This window comes from Talpa occidentalis, unplaced genomic scaffold (genome assembly GCF_014898055.3).
Source record: "Talpa occidentalis isolate TD23 unplaced genomic scaffold, MPIMG_talOcc4v2.1 talOcc4.5, whole genome shotgun sequence".
NCBI lineage: Eukaryota > Metazoa > Chordata > Mammalia > Eulipotyphla > Talpidae > Talpa > Talpa occidentalis.
The window spans coordinates 63,799,777-63,816,078 of NW_023604861.1; the positions used below are offsets into that span (position 1 = coordinate 63,799,777).

A 16,302-nucleotide genomic window follows, 5' to 3' on the forward strand; every position below is an offset into this window, starting at 1 on the left:
TTTTCATTCAAAAGAAACAAATGTGATTACTATCATGTGGGCTTTATAAGTTTTTACCAAAAAGGTAGCTTTATATTCAAAATGAGCAAGAACAACTCTGGTCTAAATGTCAACTCTCTAAATGTCAATTCCTACTTATAAATTAGAAGCTCATAAGCCAGGATCTGCATGGTCTTCTTTTTTTTTGGTGGGGGGGGGCAGGAGGGAAAGGGAGAAGAAGGGGAGGAGAAGGAGAAGAAGAAGAGAAAGAGAATGAAAGGGAGAAGAGAAGGTAAAAAGGAAGGAAAAGACAAAGAGAAGAAAGGAAGAAATAGGTGACTAGGTGATCTGGGATGTCACTGACAATGCTTCACACACAATACTTACCTAGCACAGTGCACTAGGACACCTTCTAAGGACTGGCAGTACTAAGGGAAACTAAGTCACTAGTCCCTGCCTTCATAGAACTGACCCTTAAGAAAGGGAATTCCATTCAAGACACTGAAGAACAAGGTGCAAGGGGAGGGTCTACCACAGACACGGCTTTATTAAGCCCCTGACTTGTGACTTCCCAAAACCATCTCTCAAGCTTTCATCATACTACTGCCATAAGGAGATTTCAGAAAGTGCAGCAATGCAGACCAGGGAAACAGGAAAACCCAGGGTAGGAAAGAAGAGCTGGCATGGCGTGTAAAAGCTGCACCTGTCATGAGGAAGATTCTTGAGCCTAAAGAAACACCATCCCTGAGCCTGTTACCAGTAGCTGGAGTCATCTTCCTTCCTCCTCTCATCCCAGATGAGAGGGAATGTGGTTACTGAGCAGTTAATGATTAAAACTAAATCCCTTCCAAAACTGTAGATTCTCCATGCCTGTGTTCTGGGGTGTTTTAAACATGCCTCAGACAATTAGTAAATGTAGCTACCCTTCCAAACAACATAAATTAATGATAAATAAAAAGATGAAGTTTTTTTTTCCTATGGATACACGACCTAATTCAGAAAAAAATCCCAACTTCTACCCATGTCATTGAGATGCATTTCTAATAAAATTTATGTTTTATTTTAAAAAAAGATGGAGTTTTTAAAGATGATTTACCACTCAAAAATGAATAGCAGTATAGATGCTAAGGAACCAAATGAATCACTAAACAAAAACTAGGCTACTAGAAAGAAATGTTCAAAAGTATGTTCCAAAATCGTATCATTGAAAAATATGCTAAAATTCTGGTCTAATATCTGGTTAACTCCGATTAGAAGGTATATGTATATTTCTTATTCATAAAAATAGATGGTCATTCTTATGTATAGTATCAGCAAGATTTATTAATTCCTCTACATTTAAATTGGATTTGTCATTTACTATCTATATGACCTTAGGTAAGTCATTAAGCCACTAAAATATCACTCTTCTGTCTCTAAAACAAGGATGAAGTAAGTCAAATAATATAGAAGATTCTCTTCTAAGACACTGCCCTCTCCACCACCAAAGAATTATTACTTGAGTCTTTGAAAATTGGCACACATGTACACATGCTATAGAAGGCAATGCTCTATCCCCAAATATCTGTTTAAAACCATCCACTTGTAGATCGTGCCTGCTATCAAGTAGATAACTAAATAAATGACCATGTTCATTCCTTTTATATGAATTATTCTTTGGAGATTCGATATATAGAAAATGTCTGAATGTCTACCATCAAAGTAACCTGAGCTGACACATCACAATTACAAAACACTAAGTTTAGCAGTTCCTGCTATTTGGTATGGTATTTTGTTCCACAATCACACAAGTTCATGCTACTCACAAGTCAAAAGTTCCTCACAATTGCCATTAAAAAATGCCCAATGGAGAGAAGGAGGCCTCTAATATACTGCCAGGACCAAAGTACCTCTCCAATGCAGCCTGACCCTCCTGGCCAGGACTTCACACTGACCATGATATTTTCAAAACTGGTAACTGGGTATGCCTGGAAAACAAAGAAGCTGGGGGGTGGGGGGGAGCAGGGGGCAGGCAATAAAAACATTTTTACTTTGTCTTTTTGTGAAAATGTAAAGGAATCCTTTTAAGGCTAATCTAGATCCTCTGGATGACCATCTATAACCAAGAATACATTTGTGCATAAAACACTTTCAGGGCTAACAGGAAAACAAAAAAAAAAAAGATGTACCTGGAACACCAGTGAAGACCAGATAACATCATCTGGTTTCCCAATAATTAGGAAAGGAAGATGGGGAACTGTTTCCCAAGCTGCTCTGAAGAGCAAGTGTGCTGAGCAAAGCTGAGCCACAGTCTTGGGGCCACACTCACAGAGAAGCAGTATTTTTGCCTCTGAGGAGCACTTCATTCATGATGTTACATCGATCATGCCAATTTGGATGTTATTTGTCTTATAGTTGAGTGTTAATTTTAATATAGTAGGGTTTGAATTGCAGTTGCCAAGAAGTATAGTGTGTTTATACATATCCACATAACACAATAAAAATAATTTATGTTAATATGGTGTTCCAAGAATCTGAGTTACTTTATTTTCTTTTTATTTTTTTTTATTGTATGTGTATTTTTAGGGAGTAATACACTATGGATAATTTTAAAATCCCTTTATCTTTTATTTTTTACATCATTTTTCATTTTTAAATAATATTTGCTTCCCCCCACCCCCTCAGGTGTAATCCCCATAGAGTTTCCTTCACCAATGCACCCGTGCACCATCATGCACCATCACCTTAGTCCCCTGTCCTCCTCCCTCCCTCCCTCTGATCCCTCTCCCTCCTCCTCCCCTGCAGTATGTCTCTGATTTATAATTGTCTGTTTTTGCTTTGTTTTCTTTTTAAAGAAACATTTAAAGAAAACATTTTTAAAGAAAACTTGTCTGTTTTCTTTTTAAAGAGGTTGATATATTGATTCTGGGACAGGTGATCTACAAGACCTCCCCCACGTAGCCCAGGCAAGGATATGCTCTGGCTCACTCAGCACAGCTCTACCTAGCAGGGACAACCCAACCAATGTGTTTAATCTTAAGTTTATTAAAAATATAATCAAAATCCATCCTATCTTGGTTATTGACTACACTGATACACACAAAGCATTCATATGCCTGCTGCCCTATATACCCTGCTGGGCCCTTAAGAGCAGAAAGAAATTAAGACAGAGACTCTATTTCAAAAAAGAAAAAAACTAATGGGAAAGATCAACAGAAATTAAAGTTCTGGGCAAAATAAAGTACTAAAAGAAAGAGTACAGACCAAACACTGTGTAATCCTTTCATGTCATTTTTGCAGATTCCATGAACTACTTTCCTGTATCATTATAATTTTAGTAATTCTACCTTTTTTAATGAAAAGGTCAAGTATCTTTAGTTAAATGCAAGCTTCTTATAAAGGAGATTATTTTTTCATGGCATTCTTTTTTAATGAGATGAATATAATCATCAATTATACTTGGTATTCTAAAGTATTTTAATTATATTCAAATAATTTAGATTAACAATCAAAAAGGAAATGAGTCTTACCTCTACACTCTTCGATAAGAACAAAAATGACAAATGTAAACTAATACTCAAATTCTCTAGCCAAGTGTGTATGTGGGCGGGTGCAGGAAGAAGGAAGGGAGGAGGGGAGGGAGAGAGACCTGACATACTCTATATTTCACCCAGGCAGTATATTCCAATCTTTACATTTAAAGTTTTATGTGTCCTAACTTATCTGTCCTTCCTTTTCTGAGCTCCTGCTCATCCCTCAAGACACAGTTTAAATTTTACCACCCAATTTTGTCAACAGTCATTAAACCAGTTTTCTGGGCCTCCAAGATATTTCTGTGTTCTTCTAAAATACTGCATTTCACACTGCATTGGATAACTGTATTTCTCCTACCAGATTTTTAAATATGTGTGCATTGTAATGCGCTGAACATGGTGCTAGGCACATAGTAGGTATAAATGTTTGTGAATAAGCAAATGAATGAATGTATGCATAGATGAATTAACACATGAATACAATAAGCATACTCTACTCCAGAGTCAGAATAATTCAGGCTTTCCTTAAATTAAATCATGATACACATTATCAATATAGTGTTTTCTATATTCTAATAGGTATCAGAATCATATTTTTTTCTAAAGAAATAATACCACATTTAGCCCCAACCTTTTAGATCTACTCCCAAGATAAACTTAGAAACAAAAAATCTGCATAGATGAAAAGCCAAAAGTAATGCCAAAATAGCAATACACACTTTAAATTAATTTTCCTACATTTACACACTCATTTATCTTGTGATTACTATGCCCGAATCTTCTATTTACTTTCTTTCATGATGAGATGTCTTTTCAATACTCCCCTTGAATATATTAAATTTTCCCAATATTTTGAAATAAAACCACCACTTTCTTTTCTTAGGACTTTATTTTTATTACTCAAGAGAACAGACTGACATTAGGGTCAAGGGAAAGACTTGAAGCTTATATGAGGATTTCTCATTTTTCAACCTACGTGACCAAAGTGTAGGAGGTAGTTTACTGAGTTTTACACAATTTCACACAGATAAAAGTTCTTTAAGTTACAATTTGTCACATGTTGAATAATAGATTCATTAACTTTTTCTTTTCTTTCCTTTTCTCAGTCTCCTTACAACAAAAATGTCCTATTTCTGTCACTCCTTATTCCTGTTGCCATGCCAAGTCTGAGAACCATAACCCCAATGGAAAATGAGATTCCTAGACAGCGGGGGTCACAGATCCCACCCTCACCTTCTTTCCAGCTGTGTGAGGTGAGGACCAAAGAGAAAACAATCTGTCTAGTTAGTTTCTTTCTATTTCACTAAACAAGAAGCAAAGAGATCTCGCTGCATATACATTTTGTGTGCACATAGAGAATATCATGGATTGGGCAGACAAGACTCAAGAGTAAAGCCTAAAAAACCCAAACCATAAATTCTCGCAATCCAGAATAGGAAGAGAACTTCCAGATATCTAAGTTCAAGCTCTTGATTTTGTAGATAAATAGAAGAGCCTGGCTCCTCACTGATAGCAGAGGCATAAGCAGAGTTCTAGTCTCCTGACCCCTGACCTTGCTCTTGTCATTATACAGTCTTGTTCTCCAGTCACAGCCACATGCCTCTGGGACTGGATACACAGAGCAACACATCATACACAGTTCAATTCAACATGGGAATGTAAGATAAAAATTCTCTCCAGTAGATTCCTAAGTATATACTGATCGCACCAGCAGTAGTTTCACACTGATATGATCAATGAGCATAAAAATAAATGTTTCATTCATTTCAGTTCATCAAGCATTCATTGAGCACTTACATTGTGCAAGGACCACTGCTATGTGTTAGGCATCATTAAATAGACATACGCAGTTCATACCCTTTAATGCAATAATGAATACAGAAATACAATTAACTGTACTATAAATTGCATGGTTATTTGTATAATGGTGGATATATAAACAAAGCATTACCAGGATGCAGAGGAAAACACAAGTAATATGAATCAGAATAACCAGGGTTCAAGTTAGGAGTGCAGTGAAGGTTTTGCAGAAGAGGCAATACTGTCTCTCATTGAATCACTGAATTCATTGAAGAAAGAACACTGCTTCACCAGATAGAGAGGGATAGAACAGCATGCCAGACAGAGGGACTAACTTGCCCACATAGATAAGTCGGACTGCACGTTTAGAGAACACAAGTAGATGAACTAGAATTACACAGGAAAGAAGCCATAGATGATACTGACTAACCAGATCCAAGCAAAGTGGTCTATAAAAAGTATCAAATGCTCTGCTAAAGAATGCAGGAATTAGCCTTCAAAGGCACGCATTTGAAGGGATCTTAGCTGAGATGGGACACTCATATCTGGGTTTTGAAAGGTAATTCTCCCATCAGTGTGGAGAATGGATTGGAGACGGGAGAAGCAGGATGCAGAGAAGCCGCTTGAGATATTTTCCCACAAAGGAACTCACAATATGGAAACGCATTCCTTGTCCTACTTTCTTCCAAGTAGTTTACAAGTCAGAGAATACTCTTCACTGGAGCAGGTATACATTTCTCAAGCACAGAAGGTAGAAGAGTTTTGAAGAGCTATTTTTGCCTTTTCTCATATTTTTTCCTTGTGTCTGGCTAGGGTTCTGTGACTGGAATGTCAGTTAGCTGTGGACCAGTGCAAGGGAGATGTCTGCTCTTAGTCATAAGAGTGTGTATGTGTGTGTATTCAAAAAGCCCTGAAAGAGGCAAACAGGATTCATAGAAAACATCCCAAAATTGTCTGGCTTTCCAAAAAACATACCAAGATGGGTTTCTCTGACACTCAGCTGCTCTGGCTACCAATTCAGGCAGTACTGTCCCTGGTGCTCCCTGGGTCTACATTTAGGGCCCCTCCTGAGCCACCATGCTGCCCCCAGTCTGTGTTACAGACCAGGGAAGATAAAGGCTGGAAGGCATCCGGAGTAGAGGAGTGGTAAGGAAGCACTGAAAGAATCCAAATGGAAAGACAAGGCTCAGCTGGAACAATAAAAGTAAAGCCACTTTGCTGAACACAAAATTCCACCTGCTCTCCCTGTCAGCCAGTAAACCTGAGGAAGCTGCCATTCAGGGACTTCATCTGAAGGTCTGGCCATAGCTCCACCAGGAGGGCACTTGGAAGGTCAAGGAGCAAGGAACAAACAGCATAGGCTCTACTTGTATTTACTCATTCATCAAATCCTTTCAGAATTTTAACTTTAATACATATCTCAAAAAATAAAATAACAAACTATATTTTGGATATACAATTAAAATAATTTAATATGTATAGTTGATATCCACATTCAAAAAATGTTTTGCTTTGGTGGTGGTATGTGCTTAAAAAAAGCTTGAAGATGACTGCAATAAACAATGACCATTCTAGGTCACACGCTGCCCTGCACACAAGATACATTTTATTTAGTTAAACTGCAATCAATTTAATTAAATCCATAATACAGAACTGAAAGTGAAAAAAAGTTGAAAACCTGATAAAAAAAGAAAATCACTTTATATTTGTAAATTTAAATGCATCCTTACATCTTGGATCTTTGTACATTAAGGAGTTGACAAAAATAATTTCAGAAGAAAGTAACTTCACCTAAATCAAGAACTGTGCTTAAAATACTAAGCTCAATTCCATGGTTAAAAACTTTTCTCAAGGAGGGACTTTTTAAAAAAGACTTAAATATCTAACCAAGTCACCCAATCTAGAGCAAGTTTTACCAAGACATAATTATGTAAGAAATATATATATAAAAATAAAATAAAATAAAAAATGGTGTGTGTGTACCATATTCAAATTTCATGGGCTGTAAGCAATTGTCACCTGGAATTCTAAGTAAAACATTGATACTACTTCCAGCCCTTGTATATGTGTATGTGCATGTATTTACTAGTACAAAAATAGCAGAGGTGTACAGTTAGAAAAAATTCTCTCCTGATTCTATACGAAGGTAACCTTCACTCTAGATTCTAACCAAACTTATGATTTACAAATTACAATTAACATAGATAAATTCTTGTTGGAGCCCACTATTTGCAATGAAAAACTAAATGTTAACTTCACTCCAAGTTTTTTGTGGGAAACTCAAGTTAGTATATAGCAATTACTGACCTATTATTCATTCTCAAATTTCTAGCAAAAATGTGTGAGGTTCTTACTGTGTCTTAGAAACTGCTCGCACTGATGAGTGATACAAAAATATTAAGTCAGTCCCCACCTCCCAAAGCAGAAGCAAGGACTTTGTCTCATTCATTGCTGTTCCTGAGCACCAAAAACAATGCCTGGCACCTAGCAGACAGCAATAAACATTTCTTCCCTGCCTCCCCCTAGAAGCTTACAATCCAGTGGAGAAGGGAAGTGAGACAAGGAAAAAGGAGAAACTCATAGTACTTACAAATAATTATACGAATTCACATATAAAACTATCTGACAATAATTTCCATCTCCCTTATTTCTGTGCACAAAGAAAACCTTATGTAGTGCAGAGAAAGGATTTATACTCACTGGATGGTCTATTTCTAGTTTTAATTACAATGCTTGGCAAAGCTTAAGAGAAGATAATTTCATTTCAAAAATAACTCCCATTCAATACAAGATAGAATTTTTCACACTTGTGAATTTATTTACTTGATAATGAAAATGGTTTGGCATATAAATAAAGCATGTTCTTAGTCACTGTGGGCTAGTATCCAGGGCTAGTATCTATTAATAAAAAGGAAATGATTTTCCTCAAAAAAGTAAAAACTTACACTTTCCTTCCAAATAGACTCAGCTCATGCTGAGCTATTTATAATCTAGAGAAAATGCAGTTGGAATCAGAGATGAAACAGAAAGATTGGCACAGGTGCTCATGGCACTTACTGATCCATACAGCTCCCCCTTCTCATTCATCCCGAGGTAGAGTCCACTGTCCACGCCTCGAATGCTGACCAGGCCCACTGCTATACTGATAAATTCCAGAATGCCTGTGAGACAAAGGAAGAAGGCAAGGACAGGTTAGACAGCAGAGTATTCACTAGAGCTCAGCATCCCTAGGAGCTTTGGAGAGGATGCTCAGTCCCAAGTCGGATAATTTCACATTAAAGAAGTATCTTCTCTTTTAAAGCTACTGCCTAAAAGAAGTGATCTTGCACCTATCTTGTAATAGCATAAAAATACTTATGAACATAATACAAAACAAACATTTTTGAAATGGCTAGTATTTACCCCAATATGCTAAAAAGTGACATAAACTAATATACATATTCTCATTAACCTAAAAGAGTTTAACTTAAGGGAAATCTTTTTTTTTTTTTTTAAGATTTATGCATACAAGAGCTGGGGATACAGGCCAGAGGTGCAGGGGGGTGAGAGGATTCACCAGAGACAGAGTGGGGAGCAGAACAGGCAGACTAACTCAAATACACTGCTGAGGGGTGCAGCAGGCCGAGTCAGGAGAGGTCTGCTGCACCATGTGGGTTGCTCCCTGGCCGGGATCGAACTCATGCTTCAACCAGGGAATCAGACTCCTGCTGCAGAGGCTGCGGATTGCTTCATAGTGCTGTGCTTAACCCCTTGTACCACCAGGGAGGACCTAACTTAAGGGAAATCTTAATTCTACTTTATAAATGAAAAATTAAGTATTCACGTGTATGGGCAGGTCAGAAAAAAGATCCATGCAGAGAATAATCTTATGTCCTTCAAAATAAGAGTAGGCGGTGCTAACCAAAGTCCTTGATTGGTTTATACAGATAATTATCCAGATCTCTATTATATAACTTTATTGTGCTCCATCTGGAAAACTAAAATAGCCTACACACATCCCAAATATTTCTGCTTAAGCAAAATGTTGATTTTTGCTGTACCTATCTAAGCCTCAAAGAAATGTTAAGCAATAACGGTAAGATCATATTCTGGAGGACAAATGTTGATTCTAAAAATGTCCTTTATTTAAAACAAACATGGAATATTATATCCCAAAATCAAATCAAAATGATCCTCTTTTATTTTCTTCTTTACCATAACTTACCTCACAAAGAATAACAATACCTAAACTGGGAATAATCCAGAATTTTATGGCCACACAGAAGCAACTTCAATTTCTCGAACTACTGTTGTTTTAAAATGATAATCAAATAATATGTTTGGGACAATACTAATATTATTGTGCTCAGTTATTTTCTCATTATGTTATACACTTTGTGTAGGCTTTGTATTAGCACATAGCAAATATTGAGCTTCTTTTTAAATATCTTCAAAAATTAAGAGTTTAGAACAAAACTAAGGCTAATAGAGTGCTATACAAGTCTCACGTAACTAATCCAAAAACAGCTACATGGATTTTTAAACAATTAATTTTCCAACTCTCACGAAGCAGACTGTGCTGCAATTAAAAGAAGACAAGAGCTATATACATCTAATAAAACAAAAGCTTCATAAAAGGGGTATTCCTAACTCTTTTGTAAGCATAAAATGTAACAAATATCTCATGTTCAGGGGTTACAAAATATCTATTTGGAACAACAACTCTATTTATTTTAGTAGAATGTGAATTGGTGAATGGAAAAAATAGAAAAGAAATTACAACTTATATTATGAATCTGATCATCTGTGACTCCACAATAATACAGCTAAGATAAGCCAATTTATTACTGGCCTTTCCCACCTCACAAAGCACATGGAAAGATAAACAAGCAATATTTCCATGAGCTTCATTTCACAGGCGATGCACTCCCTTATTGATGTAATCTCTTCATTTCATTACATTATTCCTAATTCTTACAATTAAAAATAATCAAACTTCTAGCATTTTATTACTATTAGGAGGTATATGCATGTATATCTCTTTTAGTTACCTGGAAACACACTATAATAGAGGTCATTTCTTAGAATTAGTGTAAGGAATTCATTAGTCCAATTTTCACTATAAAATGAGACAGTAAAATTTCATCTTCTCTGAGGTCTGAATAATCTAATTTACCATGATATAGATGGGTTTAATCATGAAACTAAAAGATACTTGCATCTACTTGCCCTTAAGAGGGCCTCTGACGATCTATTTTCCCTAAACATGGCAGCTCTGAAAACCAATAATGAGTATTAGCCAATATTGTCCACCAAGCCCAACAAAAAATGGGTAATTTGTGAGGTCACAAAGTCATTTGACTGGTCTGCAGAATAGAGTCCTTGAAGATTTCATCCATGCCAAATGAGAGGCCTTCATTCATGTAATCCTCAGAATAATTCTAGGCATTACATTATTTCATTTATTTTTTTCATTACTGAAGTACCCTCATTTTATGTCTTTGTAAATTTTTTGCATTACAATATTTTAATCACCAGTTTATAAGTGGGGAAACTGAGGCTTACGGATGTTAAATAATTTGCCCCAAACAGACTCCAAAACCTACATCATAACTATTATGCACATCTTACCATTGATTTTACCTCTTTTCATAAAACCATGAGTTCTGTACTGTTTTTATATAGTTATGCCCTTACTGGTAACTAGAAAATGTCATATAAATTAGACCCCACAGATCCAGTGGGTAGGACTAGAGGCAGCAGAGGAAATGAAAACCAGGGTGAGCTTGGTGAGTTCACATTATGTGGGACTTAGAAAGGTGGGCATCTCCTCTACATATAGACATACTTGCTGATAACAAATATAGCTTTGTAAATCCCTTTTAGTTACCTGGAAACACACTATAATAGAGGTTATATTCTAGAATTAGTGTAAGGAATTCATTAGTGTGCACATATGAATAACATATAGCTGTGTGGAGAGCCCTCAAACTGCTAAAAATGGAGCTACCATATGACCCAACAATTCCACTCCTAGTAATCTACCTACAGGACACAAAAGCATTAATTCAAAAGGAAACCTGAATGCCTATGTTTATTGCACCACTACTTCTAATAGCTAGATATGGAAACAACATAAATGCCCCAAAACAGATAACTAGATCAAGAAGATGTGGCATACATACACAATAAAATATTATTCACCAATCAAAAAAGATAAACTCATGCCATTTGCAGCCACATGGATGGAACTGGAAGGGATTAGGCCCAGTGAAATAAGTCAGAAGAAAAGAGAAAAATATCAGATGGTTTCACTTATAGGAGGAATAAAGGGGATCCAAACAAGGGATCAGGAAAGAAAAAAATGTCTAGCAGGCAGACTATCAACTTGAAACATTCATCACCGGAGGGGAAGGGAGAGGGATCAAAACAGAGGAGGGAAGAGCACGAGAGACTATGATGACAGTTCATGGGTGACTTGGTGGTGGGAATTTTGTGGAGATTACACCTAAGAGGAGAAATCAAACATTGTACAAAAATGAACAACACAGAAATATATATACATATATATGTATGTATTTAAAAAACACACACATAGTTTTTTCTGTTAAAAGTTTGAGTTAAGAGTTTGACTTAAAAGTTGAAAATGATTATCATATGTTTTGGAAATAGAAGTATTAAGATATGTATCTTGCTTCTTTTTCTGGCATCAAAAAATTAGCTCTAACTCACATGCCTTGACTAATTAAATCAATAGATGATTGCTGAGTGACTATTATAACCTAAGTACCATGTGCCGAATATATAAAGTTAAAATACAACCTAAGCCCTATAACCTCAAAGAGTTCAATGAAAGAGAAACATTCAATGAAAGAGTAGAATGAAAGAGAAACAAACAGATAAAGTATGTAGTGAATACTGTGAGTGGGAGATGTTCAGGGTATCGTGATTGTTCAAAGATTGGTGGGGGGTGGTCACTCAGGTCTGGGAAGAGAAGTGAGAGCAGGTTTCCTGAATGAAAATAATTATGTAGTGACCCAGGTGGAAAAATTTTCTCATCTCAAACCATCATCCATATCTCTGCGACCCTTTGAAGAGGAGTACCTCAAAACAATCACCATACCTTTTATAAGGTTACATCAATGATCTGAGGGCAAATAGAACCTCCAAAAGTTTAAGTCAGAGCTATTCCCCCAAGTGCAGAGGATGTCAATATTGTAGGGCCAGAAAAACATGACAACCTGCCAACAAGATGCCACCCCACCCAAGTTAGAATCCATATCATTCCTGGTACCATCCTGCCAACAATGAACTCTAACTTCAACCAGGTCAACTAACTTCTTTCTGTACCAGAGTTGGCACCAACAAGGGCTTCCAACTGTACTCACTTGAGTCTGGCCCACTACTTTTGTCTTCTATCCATTTCCATGTGTGTGCAGCACAGAAGGGTGCTGGATCAGTAATAGCCCAGGAAAAGGCTTCTGTGTATACAAACATTTAAATGTTTAATAATCAATGGGAAAAGAGAAAGAAGGAAAAAACAAGGAAGGAAGGAAGGAAGGAAGGAAGGAAATGAAAAGCAGAGAGGGAATGTTGGGTTGTAAATTAAAACTGTGGCCTCACATGTGTGTCATGGTAGCCGGTCTCTCTTCTTGAACAGACACACCCTGAGCATCCTCAATCAGGAAGGCCCACAGTAATTCAGTAACATGGGTGTCCTGGAGTCAGTGACTAGTATCATTGGGCTTTGCACTTTCACAGCAACCTACAGTTTCTAACAAGAATGTGTTTCCTGGGGCCTGCAGCATATGATAAATTTCAGGGTCTTCCCTGGTTCACTAGAGGCCAGGTCAGTTCCTGGGACCACTTCAGGAAAATGTTCCAAACTCACCAGGTATGAGTGTTCAGCCCTAGAGCTCTGTTCAAATGAACCACTCACCCAAAGCTGGTCAATCTCTTAAGAGCCCTTCTGTATTAGGCCTCATGTCCAATACCATAACAAGGTCAGCCATGGAAAGTAGGAGGGCAAAGCTGTGCTACTCCTATCCATGTTAAACAACCCTTTAGCTTAAAAGCCCCCAACACTTAACAGAGCTGCATTCTTCAGAAGACAAGGATGTGTGCAGACTGTGGAGTGAGGCATGTCATGAGACATTCTAAAATAGATTAACCGCCCCCCCAACAGAGGGCCCTGCTTACCCAAAGGATCCCACCCCAGGGATGACAAATCAATCATCTCAGAGTCTGCATCTGAGTTAAATGCCAGTCTAGAGCAACTCAAGCAAATCTGCGTTCACTTAGGAAATGACTAACTAAATGAGAGTTATAAGCCCAGCGATTTTTCAAGAATCTGAACCAATTTTAAAAACAGCTCCTTACACAGCTCCTTTCCCTTAGTGAGATATTGAAAAGCCAGATACACACAACAGATTATTTTGTGGAAAAAAAGACTTCTGAACTTCCATTTAAAAAAATCATATTATCTATCAAATTTCTCCCCTCTAGTACAACTTCCCCCTAACATCTAGCCCCGATGAATGGACACCCAGTCTGGGTGCAAATCTGGGATCCCGTTGAAGTCCTGCCCTTCAGATACACGACCCCAGGCCTAAAGGCACGCCAGCGGAGAAGTACTTCATCTTCCACCAAGCCCAGAGCCAATCCCTTAGTTTTCCCCATGCCAAGTTAAACAGCAGATCAGGCCCAATGTTCACTTTTTTACTATTCTATATTACCATTTCCTCAATTGATCTTCTGTTCTATTTTCCCATGTAGCTAGTGCTTCAAAGAGAAAAAAATATGAACGAAACATCTCGCTTCTCCAGTCTATTATCCAGAGACACTACTCCCAGTTCCATACTGAATCTTACCTCCACACTACCACCCCCAAAGGGAAAAACAAAGGGCTCCCTGAAGGTCCCACCGAAGTTGCCATCACTGCAGCTCCTGCTGGAACGCTGAGGCTCCCCCACCCCCCAGGTCCCCTGCACTGCCGCTGCTTTGTCACCGCCAAGCTTGCCAGCAGCTGCAGTCACCTGCGGCTGCATGGGGGCGGCAAGAATCATTTTTCCAGCACATTTCCTTGTGCCCTTTCATGTCAGGTAGAAATTTCACCTTCATTTTGCATCAAGGTGTAAACCCCTCCCACCCCCTACCCACAGCTACTCTTTTCTAGAGACTCGGAAGAGAACCCAAGGATGTACTCGGAATCTCCAGAGAGGAGCCGGGGCAATGGCAGGGACGCCGCGGTTCTGAAAGGCCAGGGACTGAAGGAGAAGGGGCCGGAGCCGGCGCGCCAGGTGCGAGGAGCAGCCGCAGCCCCAGCCCCTCCGCCTGCGACCTGAGCCCGCCCTCCCCCGCCTCCCCCAGCGCCGCCGGGTCCTAGCGCCGCCGATGCCTCCTTTCGGGCGGGGCTGCGAAAGCCGAAAGCCGGGGAGGAGGCGCCCCGCACTCACTCGCGCTGCAGAGGTTGCTAATATTGGGACCTGCGGCAGCGGGAACAGCGGGAGACCGTGGCACTGCTGTCACCCCGGGGGCCGCTTCTCACTGCAACTGGATGAAAGACTTAAATAACCCCTCCTGCCTCACCCTCCTTCCCCACCCCCACTGCGCACAAGCCACCCACTCAGCCCCAGCCGGGGGAGGGCGAGCGGCTCAGCGGAGCGCCAGGCGCGCCCTTCCCCCGTGCCCCGTGACCGACTCCCGGGCGACCCTCAAGCTCAAAGCTGGGTGCTCCCAAACCTCAGCCTGGCCGAGGCTTTCGCCCTCCTCCCCTAGATCGCCTCCCACCCAGCACTTAACCTACCGACCCGGGCGACAGTGCCTAGCGAGCCCAAGGAGCAGAGGTGTCACTTCCTTGGCGACACCTTTCTCCACCCCGCAGGTTGGGGGGGTAGGAGAGGGAGCGAGGTCTAGATTTTGTTTCGTGGTCTCTAACGGGGGGCTGTACCAGAAGCCCCCCTCTGCAGACCCAAGCACGCGCCCCTTGGGCCCACCCTCGTGGTCCCCACCATCCCTCCCTGCATCATCGTCCGCTCTGGTGGCAGAGTTACTGGATTTTTACTGACTCGATTGCGGGTAGCAAACGTCCTATCCTAAAGGTGACTGCGTTACAAAAAAAAAAAAAAAAAAAAAACACAGTCCAAGGGGGGCGGGGGCGCGTGGAGGAGCCCGGACTGGAACATCCCATCATCTCCTTGAGCTCGGTCGTGCCGCGCCGGGGGTTTTGAGGTGCTCTCTCAAAGACGGGGCTCGGCTCATTCACACAATGAAGCCGCCCCTGACCCTTGAGCGTTGAGTCCCCACCGCGCACCGGCGCGCACCCCGGAGAGGCCGGCGCGGTTTACTCCGCTCTGGAAAGCGAGACCTCAGGCCTCGAGCTCCGCGAGCGGAGGCAGCTAACAATAGCACGGCTCCCCCCGCCCGCCTCCCCCGCGCCCGCCTCCGCGGCCCTTTGTCCCCCACCCCTTCCCCGCGGCTCCGGCCTCGCCGGGTCGGGGTCTGCCACGCACCTCCCGGGCGGAGCAGAGCCCATCGGATTCCCGAGCCCCGGCTGCCTGCTTCAGAGAGAGGGAGAAGGTGCAAGACTGAGCGGGAAAGTCAGGGGTCCGACCTGCAGCCCGTCCCGGGTGCCCGCTGCCGACTCTGCCTCCCGGGCGCGCGCCCCCAGCGGCTCCCACACCCCAAAAGACCGCGCTGCCCCGGGCGTCGGCTGTCACCTCGGCCGGAGCCACACACACACACACACACACACACACACACACACACACACAAAGAGAAAGCAAGGGGGCTAAAGTTGGGCCAAAAAAAAAAAAAGAAAGAAAGAAAGAAAGAAAAGAAGAAAAAGAAAAAGGATTCCTTAATTGGTCCAACAGGTCAGCCACCGCCCTCCCTCCCCCTCCCCCCACGCCCCCCGACTCCTGCGGCGCCCTCGGCACCGTAGTGAACACCCGAGCCGGGCGGGCCGAGGGAGACAGACACGGAGCCCTTTAGGACCGCGCGGAGGTGACCGGGCGGCAGCCGAGGGTGCCGT

At 40.8% G+C, this 16,302-nt stretch overlaps 1 protein-coding gene across 1 annotated transcript in view; it reads right to left on the bottom strand.

Annotated features, from left to right (window-relative positions):
• FGF9 (fibroblast growth factor 9) overlaps positions 1 to 16,302 on the bottom strand; it is a 33,514-nt gene that overhangs the window by 14,355 nt on the left and 2,857 nt on the right. The window contains exon 2 of the mRNA XM_037527341.2: positions 8,349 to 8,452. Coding sequence (XP_037383238.1) covers positions 8,349 to 8,452 — 104 coding nt within the window. The remainder of the gene's footprint in view (positions 1 to 8,348; positions 8,453 to 16,302) is intronic.